This window comes from Globicephala melas, chromosome 17 (genome assembly GCF_963455315.2).
Source record: "Globicephala melas chromosome 17, mGloMel1.2, whole genome shotgun sequence".
NCBI classification, from domain to species: domain Eukaryota; kingdom Metazoa; phylum Chordata; class Mammalia; order Artiodactyla; family Delphinidae; genus Globicephala; species Globicephala melas.
In genome coordinates this window covers 7,699,771-7,712,124 of record NC_083330.1, presented here as the reverse complement: position 1 = coordinate 7,712,124, position 12,354 = coordinate 7,699,771, and the positions used below count along the sequence as shown (strand labels likewise).

General features: G+C 45.7%; 1 protein-coding gene across 7 annotated transcripts in view; it reads right to left on the bottom strand.

Annotated features, from left to right (window-relative positions):
• The window catches only part of CHD7 (chromodomain helicase DNA binding protein 7), a 179,228-nt gene that overhangs the window by 72,268 nt on the left and 94,606 nt on the right, over nt 1-12,354 (bottom strand). For all 7 annotated transcript variants that reach the window (XM_030859681.2, XM_030859684.3, XM_060287189.2 and 4 more), the window contains exon 3: nt 8,812-9,242. In XM_030859681.2, the coding sequence (XP_030715541.2) occupies nt 8,812-9,242 (431 nt within the window). The remainder of the gene's footprint in view (nt 1-8,811; nt 9,243-12,354) is intronic.

Here is a 12,354-nt window from a genome sequence, read left to right as displayed (position 1 = left end):
CACGTCAGTGACGGGCCCCCTCACACCGGGGAAAATCAACCTGGAGGCGCGTGAAGATCAAACAGGTCCGTTTTCAGGAAATCAAGCCGACGTGTCACACGACCATCTTTCAGAAGAGCAGAGAGTATTGAAACATATCCTTATACTTTACATACATAAAGGCCTTTTAATAAAAAACTGAATGTCATGGATGAGAAGTGAGGGATGCCTCTGGCACAGGAAGTGTATGGCTTGTCGTGATTCAGAAAGATCACGTATGATAAAATACATGAGCCGCTAGGGTCGAGGTCTCAAGGCTGGTAGGAGAAAAGCGTCTGGCCTCTCAACTTCAGATTTTCCTCTAAGTTTTTAAACAAGGAAAAAGAAAATTAAAAGATAAAGAGGCAAACTAAAAAAGCGACAAGATCAAGGACTAAAAGTTTAAAAGGATCAATGAAGGCAATATAAAATGTGATACATCATGGAGTAAAATAACCCAACAAAATAAAATAAAAATGTTACAAGTCCTAAGACCAAAGTTTTATTTAACAGCTAAACTGGGATGTGATAAAATGCAGGTGACAGAATAAACTAATGAAATAAGAGTCAAGACAAATTCTGCACGACAGACAAGAAACGCAGAAGTCAACACCACCTTCACACGAAGGCCCTTGGAGCTCCCTAGGCCAAGGGCCCAGCAGCGGTCAGCAGACGGTCCGAATGCCTGAGACTCCCTACAAGGCCACGCAAGGCAGAGAGCATCTGGGCAGGATCGGGGGACAGGAGCCCCCGTCCGCCCAGGCAGTCAGCCCTCGGGTGCTGAGCCGGCCCCCGACTCCTAACTGCCACCCGCAAATTCTTCACCCTACGCTTCTGCTTGAGAAAGAGAAAGGAGAGCTGAGAAGTGGAGGAGAGAGGGGGTTAGGGGAGGGGGCTCTATTTTACTTCTGAACAACAAGCTGCAAAGACAAATTATCAATCGAGTTTTTAAGTTCTCTGCCTCGAAGACAAATAATTTCAATTGTTACCTTAGGTAGCTCTTACACGATCAAGTACTCCTGAAGTACATTAATTGTGCTAAATTTCTAGGAAGGGAATAGCAAAGTTAGGAAAGATACAGAAACCCAGCTTGCTTTCATTTAAAATGTGTATTTCAAACTCAACAGGCCTCGCCTTCACATCTTACAATCAAACTGTGCAAGGATAAGGAAACAGGGACAAAGAGGTTACACACTCGGCCCAGGAAGCAGTCGTCCCAGGACTGGGCCAGAACCTGCCCGGCTCCAGAGCCCCTGTCTCCGTCCTGAGACCGGCCTGAAGGTCTCACCTCCTCGTGGAGACGTACTATGCGTCCAGCACTGGCCTGGCGTTTTGGGGGACCCTCCAGGCCTTGGAAACCTTCCCTGGTGAACGCCTCTGTTACTCCAGCTCATCCCTGGGTGGCCTTCCAATAACATCAGAACCCTGTCCTGAGGAAAGCTCCAGTTGACCATTTTATAAAGAAGAATATTTTTAAAAAATGAAAGAGAAAGTACAGTAGAAAGTTCTCCTGAAAGAGCTAAACGCATTTTTAATGTTGAATATACTGTAGATGGGGGGAAAAAAAAATCACAAAGTCACGAATTATCATTGAAAATCTAAAGGTTATTGAGTTTTATGGACTGAATGAAGACCCACCAGAAGTAAGATGGAAGCAAAGTCTGGTGAGCTGATGTGTTATCCGATCCCAGAAGCTCAACAAACATCAACATTTAGCCCCCCAGCTCTGCAGCACCACCTGGCACTGCAACACGGCAGAAAGGATCGGGCAAATCAGACATCACACGACCTGCGCAGAAAGCATGCCTTTCAGTGCCCTTTTACTATGGGATATTCTTCCAAGGGCCAATACTTGGCTGTCTGTGCCAAGTCCTAAGACGCCAGCCTTACTCACGCCCAGCGTTCCCACGACCCAGGACGGGGAGAGTGAGGACAGCGTTAGCAGCCAGAAGCCCACTTCCTGGATTCATAAGTATCCTCTCTGATCCGCCAAGGTGGCTATGACAACCGGTGAGACGTGCAGCCCACCCTCGGTTTAATCAGGTGAGGTATGAGGTATGTAGGTGGAGAATTAGGCAGAGCAAATGGCAAGGCCTACGAGGAGAAAACCTCACCACCTACCGCAACAGAAGCAGCATGAAGTTACATCATTCCTACAGGAATCGGGCTACACATAAAATTAGTAATCTAATGGAAGTTCAAGGGTGCTGCCTTTCTAAAATTAAGAGAGAAAGAAAGAACAGTGTCTTTTTTCTTTCTTTCGCCACAGCACTCGGCTTGTGGGATCTTAGTTCCCCGACTAGGGATCGAACCCGCGCCCCCTGCAGTGGAAGCGCGGAGTCTTAACCGCTGGACCGCCAGGGAAGTCCCACAGTGTCTTTTTTCTTAATTCGAACGCTCCAGCGCCCTGTTTAACATTTTAGAGCTCAGTCACACGGACTTCCACGGAAAGGTGGGTGAAGCAAAGGCCGGCCTCTCCCGTGACTGATGCTCTCACAGTGGCTTTGCATCCAACACCCCACAGGGAGCTCTGTCTGGGCAGAAGACAACTAGCAAAAAGATCTTTATGTACCACGTGACAAGTTTTGCATCCGCACAGAACTTCATACTTTTCAAAAGCACATTCATATTCACAGACATTTTTAACGATAATTTAAAAAATCAGCCTGTGACGCCTTCTGCTCTTTATCTTCCGACTCTGACACCCCCAACACATCTCCTACGGCAACACGTGCGACACCCTAAAATTCCACTTAAGAAGACTTCAAAGGAAGGTGTCTCCAGAAAAATGCCCCTTTAACATCCTCCTGCTGCCCAGGGCCTCCTCACCTCTCACCTCTCCTCCGACGGGTGCAGTGGGACCTACCTCACCTCTCCCACACAACCACAAGGCCAGCAGGCCACCGCTCTGAAGTCCACTGCAGCTCCCTGGACGGGCAGGAACAAATTCCCACCAGGCCCACTGTGGCCCGTTCCTGCATCCGGCACAGAGCATGAGTCAGCAGAACTTGCTGTTCAGGGTCAGTGACGTTGGGCATCCGTCCCCGCCAGGGAGCGTAAAGGGAATCACGGGCTATCAGAGACGGAAGGGTCTGAACTGAAGGCGGCTGACAGCTCCCTCACTGCTCATCCTGATTTAAGACAAATCAGATAGAGGAAGGGTCACAAGGTGGCCTGTCACTGGCCTTTTACATGTACAAGGAAGTCTCTGAGATGGTTATCCTTCCTTTCTCGAAGGAAAGGAATCCCCACGGGGATTAAGAAGACCTCACGGCCCGGCGCCTTTGTCAAAGAGAAGGCAATCTTAGGAAGGGGAAGGGGGCACCTGGTTGCACCCCTGGCCCGGAGCTTGGACGTAGTGACCAGGAGCGGACAGGGCAGGCCGGTGGGCAGACGCCTGATGCTCACGGACACGTCTTCCTTGTTCCTCGCCAACACCTAAAGGGCTCAAAAGTCCTTTGTAACCACATGCCAAAGAAACCTACACTCTCTTCTGCTGGTACAGTATCCAAAATACCTAATTCGGTCTGTTCAACTATCCAATGTCTTGGGTCAAAGCTAAGTCACGGCACGTGAATAAAAGAAAGAACAAGAAAATAGAAGAAGAAAAGCTGCTGGTTTCGTTTACTTTATTACCTGATGGGGAGATACCTGACTATCTAGGTTTTCTGTACTCATTAGCAAAACAAGTTTAACGGTTTGCTTTTGTGTCCAAGAAATTTTACATATATAAGAGCACATTAGAAAATATGTATTAGTTACTTAAAAGACACCACTATTGGGCTTGCTGGCTGAATAAAAATATTTCTCAGGTAAATGCTGCTACTCTTTTAGATCATGATTGAGAAAACAATATCTGAAAAGTTAACTAAGTTCCTCAGAAGAAAGTAGCAACATAAATATTAAGGACAGCGTGGTATGCAAAGAATACACTTAACGTGTTTGGGGTACTTTATATGTCTTTTGAAGTAAGAGTGGTGTTTCACAGTTTAAAAAATATATATCTTCACTCTTAATTGAGAAGTAGCATTTTAGCTTCCTATTAACTTTAATACTGGGGGTGGAGAGGGGGGGGCAAGGACCAGATGAGTTCCTAGAAACTGCATTAGAAGCAAATCTCCACGGCTTCATTTAAATGAAGCTTCAGTAGTCAAGTCACAACCTTTGGCTAAGTTCCCTTCTCTATGTACATTCAAAGAATCTTTATATAGCTAAATGGACCACTAAATCCTCCAAGAGTCATTCAAAGGAAGCACTTCCTCCAAATTCTCTCTCATTTCACAAGGCCCAAGCATACACAACAGAAAACGCATTGAAGAGAAGACCACGAGTCCTCATACTTCAGCTCCGTGAATCCTTCCATATGCAAAATGGCATCCTCTCCAGGCCACAACTGTCTTAGCCTTTATTTTCAATATTAACCGTCAATATTTAAAAGCTATAAAGACACCTGGGGAAAGCACTAGACAGGTAGAAAAATATATATTTAATGTAAAATGGGAAGAGGGGAAGAAAGATATGGTCCTAATTAGAAAAGAGGCATGTGGTCCATTTTTTCCACCAAGATTTTAAATGTCTCTTTTTGGGGACTTCCCTGGTGGTGCAGTGGTTAAGAATCTGCCTGCCAACGCAAGGGACACGGGTTCGAGCCCTGGTCCAGGAAGATCCCACATGGCCGCGGAGCAGCTAAACCCGTGCGCCACAACTACTGAGCCTGCGCTCTAGAGCCCGCGAGCCACAACTACTGAGCCCGCATGCCACAACTACTGAGTCTGCACTCTAGAGCCCGCGTGCCACAACTACGGAAGCCCACGAGCCACAACTACTGAGCCCACGCACCGCAACTACTGAAGCCCGTGAGCCTAGAGCCCGTGCTCCGCAACAAGAGAAGCCAACACAATGAGAAGCCTGAGCACCGCAACGAAGAGTAGCCCCTGCTCGCCACAACTAGAGAAAGCCCACGCGCAGCAACCAAGACCCAAGGCAGCCAAAAACAAACAAACAAACAAACAAATAAATAAATGTCTCTTTCTGAAATGCTGACACCTTTTTCTGTTTCACTACCATTCTATATAACAGCTTCTGGGCAGATTCTTTTAGGTTCTCCTGCAGAGGCAAGACAGACCCAATTATATCTTGGTTGCCAAAAGGGCCAGTGTGCTGGGAATGGCCACAAATTCAAGCCTCAGTGGCTTGCAGGGATGACAGGTAGTGAGAAGGACACGGTGAAGGCACACAAAGAAACTCAGCCCCACCAATGACGGCCACCTTTCTCATGTCATTTATGACAGTATGTGAATGACGCAAAACCAGCTCTCTCCTGTGTGGACATCATGCAGACCCCCAGCGGGTCACTGCCGTCACCAGCCGCTCAAAGGGCAGCACGTTTGTTAGGAGAATCTCACCAGTGATAAGGCATAGAGGGCCAAACAAGAAAGATGTGAGTAGTTCTACAGTAAATGTTTCCTTCCATTTCTGTTTATCCCCTCTGCTTCAGCCCTCTGTAGGAGAATTATTTTCTGTATAAACAAATTCATCAAGTCAACTTATTCAAGGATGGAAATCACTGGTATCACATAACGTTTTGCAAAACAGAATTGCCACTGCAGCATTCCAGCGCCTAAAGCAACCTGCTCCGGCAATTCAGCCCCAGCACTGACATAACCCAAACCTCCTATTACCTTCATGACTGCATATTCAATTTACATAATTATTCTGCTATGCTATTCAGAATTTACATGTAGCTGTGTGCAATCTACTTATCCTTGCTTCAGGGATGCTTTTTCCTTCCAGACTTAGAGGAACAACGAGACCACAACTTGAGATACTCCATTCCCCTGACCACCTGAAACACTGTAGCTCAACACAATAATGGGTTGGCTGGTTAATTCAATGACAATCTCTATTCAGTTACCATATTCTTGGACAGCCACCCCCATCTGAACATTAACGACAGGAAAACCTCTCAGGCATCGTCCTCACCCCACTTCATCCTAAATCAGCAAGTGGCCCTCCAAGGGCAAGTCGCCAGGGCCAGCAGAGGTGCTGCAAATGCTCTCAGTGGCCCTCCTGGACGCACCCCCTTCCCATTTGCACTTCTCCAAGCTCTAAAGAAGGGTTCCCCTCAATTACTTTCATACCACTTGGGGAAAAATGACTGTCACCTACAGCAGCCATCAACTGAAACTACTAGTCAAAAGCAAAAATAAAGAGAAAAAAAGTAATAGACGGGCTTCCTTGGTGGCGCAGTGGTTGCGAGTCCGCCTGCCGACGCAGGGGACACGGGTTCAAGCCCTGGTCCAGGAAGATCCCACATGCCGCGGAGCAACTGAGCCCGTGCGCCACAACTACTGAGCCTGTGCTCCAGAGCCCATAAGCCACAACTACTGAAGCCCGCGTGCCACAACCAGTGAAGCCCGCGCGCCTAGAGCCCGTGCTCTGCAGCAAGAGAAGCCACCGCAATGAGAGGCCGGCACACCACAACGAAGAGTAGCCCCCGCTCGCCGCAACTAGAGAAAAGCCCATGCGCAGCAACGAAGACCCAACGCAGCCAAAAATTAAAAAGTAAATAAATTTATAAAAAAAGAAAAGAAAAAAATAAAGATAGGGTCAGTCTGAGGTAGACTGAGAGCTTGAAAGAATATATTTGGAAATTTACAACAAGTATCCAAGATACAGTGGGGTTTTTTATATCAATTTTTACCATTTGGTAATAAATTCAAAAACTTAAGATAAAAACTTAAGACAGATGTATTTTGAGGCTACAGTTAGTTTTGGTGATGTATGTTCTGAGTTCCAGAAACCTTCTTTAGAACACACACTCTTACATTGTAAGTTTGTTTTAAAAAAAATACATTCTTTTAAGATTTTGCTTTGATTTCTTTCTCCTTAGGAGAAATAAAGCACGTGCTTCCTCCTACTAAAAGCGCAATACTCAGACTTAAGCAACTATGTATTTTTTAAAACCCCCTCATAAATCAGACTGAAAGTCTAACTGTCCTCTGGCCTCACATCCCTAAGACTTAACACAGTACCTACAAACAGTAAGTCCTTAATAAAGTATTGCTTAAGTAAATGAAAAGAGAATTTATAATAAATTCTGAGGTTAGAGGAGTGTTCATAGGGAGAAAAACATAATGGGCTTCCCTGGTGGCGCAGTGGTTGAGAGTCCGCCTGCCGATGCAGGGGACGCGGGTTCGTGCCCCGGTCCGGGAAGATCCCACATGCCGTGGAGCGGCTGGGCCCGTGAGCCATGGCCGCTGAGCCTGCGCGTCCGGAGCCTGTGCTCCGCAACGGGAGAGGCCACAACAGTGAGAGGCCCACATACCGCAAAAAAATAAATAAATAAATAAATAAAAATAAAAAACATAATGGCTTTCAATTAAGAGACCACATACTGAGGCATCAAAGGACACTATAAGTGAATGCAAATATTAAGTTACCTATAAGACTGAGTTACTGAATATACGGTGGTCCCTCAGTACCTGCAAGGAATCGGTTCTAGGACCCCGGCGGATACCCAAATCTGCAGATGCTCAAGGCCTTTGTGGAGGGCCAACTGTAATTCAGTTATCTGGGTACCATAAAAAGTACTGGTGACAAAAGTTTTGTTAATGTCTATGATTCAAACTTGCAGAACACTACAGAATAATGTATTGGGTTGTTTAGATATTTTTAGCAGGAAGCTGAAAATCCAAGTTTGTTCTCTCACTTTGCGGCATCTTTCTAGTTACAGAAACCACCCTTCTTTGTGTACCTGCTCCTGACACACAAGCAAGCTCACAAGCCCAGGGCTGCCAGGCCGGCGAGCTCGCAAAGCCCACGTGGAGCATGTCAGTCTCGGGGTGGAACGCCACGCGCCCTGCACAAGCGGGCATTCGCTCGTGGCGGGAAGCGGTGGAGCGTGTTTTCTCCTGCGTCCGCAAACAGGTTCAGAGTAACCAAGTCTGACCATACTTCCATCTGGAAACTATATTTTCTAACATGAGCCACATTCTGAAAAACAGATTCAGATGTTTGGAACTGGTTCAGAACAGTTGTAAGAAATGTTCGGTACAAATGAAAAAAATTAGTCTTCAATGTCTTCTCCTCTCAGCTTTTCTTACTGAATAAATATGCCTCCTGGGGGGTCAGAGAGCTGGTGGGGAAGTACCAGAGGGGAAGCACGATGTGGAGGTGGCTATTTCCTAGGACCTAAAACTCATGCTACTCTCCAGTGCATATCTAATGGGTAACTGCTATTTGATTTCTCCCACGTTGCCCACTAGGATTCCAACGCTGCCCCTGGAAGGCTTCCTCCGCCTGCCAAGTGGAGAGAATGCATTCTCCCGTTTCAACTTCTGGGAAGCAGGACTGAAAAGCCTAGCGAAATGCAGTGACTCGCCTTGCCTTCTATAATCCTTCTTACCCAGTTTGGCACTGTCGCTGAAAATGAGGCTGGTGGTCTAAGCTCACAAATGATTCTGCTGGTAACTTGGTTCTGTTTGTTAAATGACAGGCTTTCACAAAACTACAAGAAAGTGATTTTAAAATAATAAACAGTTTTTATCCAGTAACGTTTCTAAAGAATCTACCAACCAAATCAACAGTTCATAATAACTGAGTCCTAAATCTCAGAACACATACACACCTCAACTTTTCAGTTCGGGTACGAGAAAAAGCAGCTCAGCCATGAGGACACGTGTCAGAGCGTCCCGCGCCCACCCCGTGTCCCCACCCCCGTTCCACAGGCTGTGACTGCTGTGCTCGTGTCTCTACTGTGTTTGGTGGTGGTGGTTTCTGCCCATGGCCTACCTTGACTTTTTGCTGGATTTGGGTTTTGGCGTGGCAGTTTTTGCTTTCTTTTCCTTTGGCTCTTTGGGAATCTTAGGGGCTTTCGGGGTCTTGGGTTCCTTGGGCTCTTTCTTCTCCTTGGGTTCTTTCGGTTCCTTGGGATCTTTTTTTGCCTTCGGCCTTTTCTTTTTCTTTTTCTCTTCTTGGGACCCATCCAGTGAGTTCCTGTTTAGTTCTTGGTTATCAACCCCACCAGGGAAGTCATCTTTACCGAAACTTTTACTGGGATCCTCTGCAACAATGTGGTTGTTTTTCTTTTTCTTCTTCTTCTGCTGCGGCTGCTGTTCTACGGACAGCAGGTAATCATCACTGTTCACTAGCTGAGCGTTCGGTCCACTAACCTGAGTCATATCCGGCACTGGTTTCTCTAGAAAGGGCTCCGATGGAGAATGCTAAGAGACACAAATAGGAATTGAAGTTAGTTTATCGTTCTTCGTAGTGAAGAAAGGAACTGAAAGTTAGGTGGCTGATGCTTCTGAAACTTACACTCAAGGTAGCAAACTTAACCAACTACCCATTTGTGTAAACCTATCATTTTCTCTCATCCAGAAAAAAAATAGGTTTCTTCAACAGGAAAGCTTTTAAATAAATAAAGAGGGCAATTTAGTAATACAGTAAAAACTTCTGTTCAGGTGGAAGAAAATTTCTCATTCAGCTGAAGACACTTTCCATGTTCTCAGCACCCATGTAGGAAATGGTGAAGAACAGAAAGAGCAGCAAAAGCTAAGACACACAGATGGAATTCAAGTGGAATTTTCCCCATGCAGGAACGGGAGCTCCAATTAAAGATACATAATCAAGTCACTTTTAAAAAGAACAAGTGTACTGGGCGTTGTAAGAATCAGATACCATGAAAGTTTGAAATCCGAGTGTAAACACATAAATCTTACACAGTACAGGTCATTTCTGATTTAAATGACATTCAAATGTCAAATTAAAAGCACATATACAAGCTTAACGACTCTGGGTTGGTTAGATTTCTCATACTGATAGAAGATGCAGACAATGTTTTTCTTAAGTTATTAAAGCTTTACATTTCCAAATCTCACTGAGAGCGAGAGCGAGAGAGAGCGAGAGCGAGAGAGAGCGAGCGAGAGAGAGCGAGCGAGAGAGCGAGCGAGAGAGCGAGCGAGAGCGAGCGAGAGAGCGAGCGAGAGCGAGCGAGAGCGAGGGAGAGCGAGAGAGCGAGAGCGAGCGAGAGCGAGCGAGAGCGAGAGAGCGAGAGAGAGCGAGCGAGAGCGCCCCACATAGTCAATTTGACATGCCTTGCAGGAGATTTTCAGCATCCACTAAGACCATATCCAGAAATGGTCTTAAATATGGTGGAGAATACCAACACCTGGGATGGGACGCTGAGTGGTCATGATACAAATCAGGGCAGGGGTAGGGGACCATCTGTCTCCACTGTAAACTATGACATCTAATGAGCCTTTACATTTCAACGCAATACTTGAAAATGTTGTATCTGCCTTTTTCATATGCTTCTCCAGACACGAAATAGTAACTGTAATATAAACAGCAACAGCCACGAGCGTGTACGCAACAGCCTCACCATGTGCTGGGCATGTGCTCAGTAAGCACTTTACGCCCGGACCCCATCCGATCCCCACGCCAGCCCGGAGAGCTCCATGGAGACACAGACTTGCTAAGATGAAGAACGCACCCAAGGAGTTACGGATGCAAGTGACAGAACTGAGAACTGGGCCCCTCACACGTGACCCCCAAAAGAGGAGCCACAGGAAAGCCCAGGCCCAGGTCTGCTGAGGCGCCCAGGAGTTGCTACTCACCACCCACAAAGGGATACAAATCAGATTCCGGTACAACTCACATCCACTGAGAATCTACTTCATGTTATACACTAAGCAAGGTGCTTGCAGGAGTTTGTGCACCCGAACCTCACACCAAAATGTGATAATTTACCCCCATTTTTCAGAAAAGAAGTAAAATTTGAGAAGACCACGTGGCTACTCAAGGCCACAGCATGGGGGACAGAGGTGACATCTGAATCTAGGTTTCCTAAATCCAGTGCTCTTCTGACTCTGTCCGGCTCCTAAAACCTCACACACGGGCGTCCTCCTAGGAAAGGTGCCGCAGGCTTCACTTTATTTCCAAAGTGCTCAGTGACCCAAAGAAACGTTTAAAAAAAGAAATCACTGCCAGAAAAGAAACTGGTTTTCCTGTTCCCAATAAAACCTACTATGGTTACTGAAGAAACCTACATTCAGTTCTCCATCTGCACCAGTGTGAGGGAATGAGCCCAGAACCGTGAGCTGAGAGAGAAAATTCTAGCCCGGGCCCTGCCATGAGCTTTGTAATCTGGGGGAAATCATTTCACTTCTTCTTCATCTGCAGAATGAAGCGTTTGGTTTAGATGATTTCCAAAGTCTCTTCCAAAATCCTACGGTATGAGAAAATCTTAAAATACACATTGTCCTTTCTTGGTCAGAGCTGAGAGAGAAAGATGCTGAAGGAGAGTAAGGACAGACAGGAGGGGAGAGAAGCCAGGGCAGAGGAGTGAGAATGAACACATGGATGCAGTGTCCATCCAGGGGTAACACAACCGACCAGATCCTGAAAAAAGCCACTCACCTGCCCCCAGTTTTTCCCTCACAAACACGCTTAACAAACATCAACCAAGGAGCTCTCCAAATTATACTCGCTGAGAAATAATGGGATCCGATTTAGCGGTTTTACTATACCTAGGTTACTGAAGCAGAATTAATTGTTACATATTATTTCCTAATGTAAGGAAAAAGCCAATTCTTTTCATAAGAGACACAGAGGTCAAATTTATTTGGGACAAGCTATTTCTCAGGAGATGGAAGAAAAAACATTTTCCTGGAAAGGGAAGGAAAGAGGAAAGTCTACCAGTAAACAATGCTTACAGCTTAGAACGGGGAATTAATTCCAGGTATGTGTACCTTTCCTTCTTTTGTTTTAATTTTTGAATTTTATTTTATTTTTTTATACAGCAGGTTCTCAGTAGTTATCTATTTTTTATACATCAGTGTATACATGTCAATCCCAATCTCCCAATTCATCCCACCGCCACCACCACCACCACCCGCCATTTTCCCCCCTTGGTGTCCATACGTTTGTTCTCTACATCTGTGTCTCTACTTCTGCCCTGCAAACCAGTTCATCTGTACCATTTTCCTGCATGTGTACCTTTCTTTAATCTGCATGGCATTAACTCCGGTAACCAAATGCCAGCCTCTGATGAGAGATACCTGGTCCACATTTGTGAATCAGAAAAAGCGTGTAACACTTGATACCCGACGACTGAAAATTTATCTGCACGTGAGCACACAAATCATTCTGGATGCCCCTTTCAGTAATACATGAAGCCATAAATTAGTATCCCTTAAAAATTTAATCTTCCATAAGAAGGAAAAAAATGTAAAGACCAAATACAAAAAAGATAGTAGTCCTGTTTGATACGCGGCAGAATTATGTTTTGGTACTGTTTGAAATAGGGTGGAAAGGTGCTCGGAAATATTATAG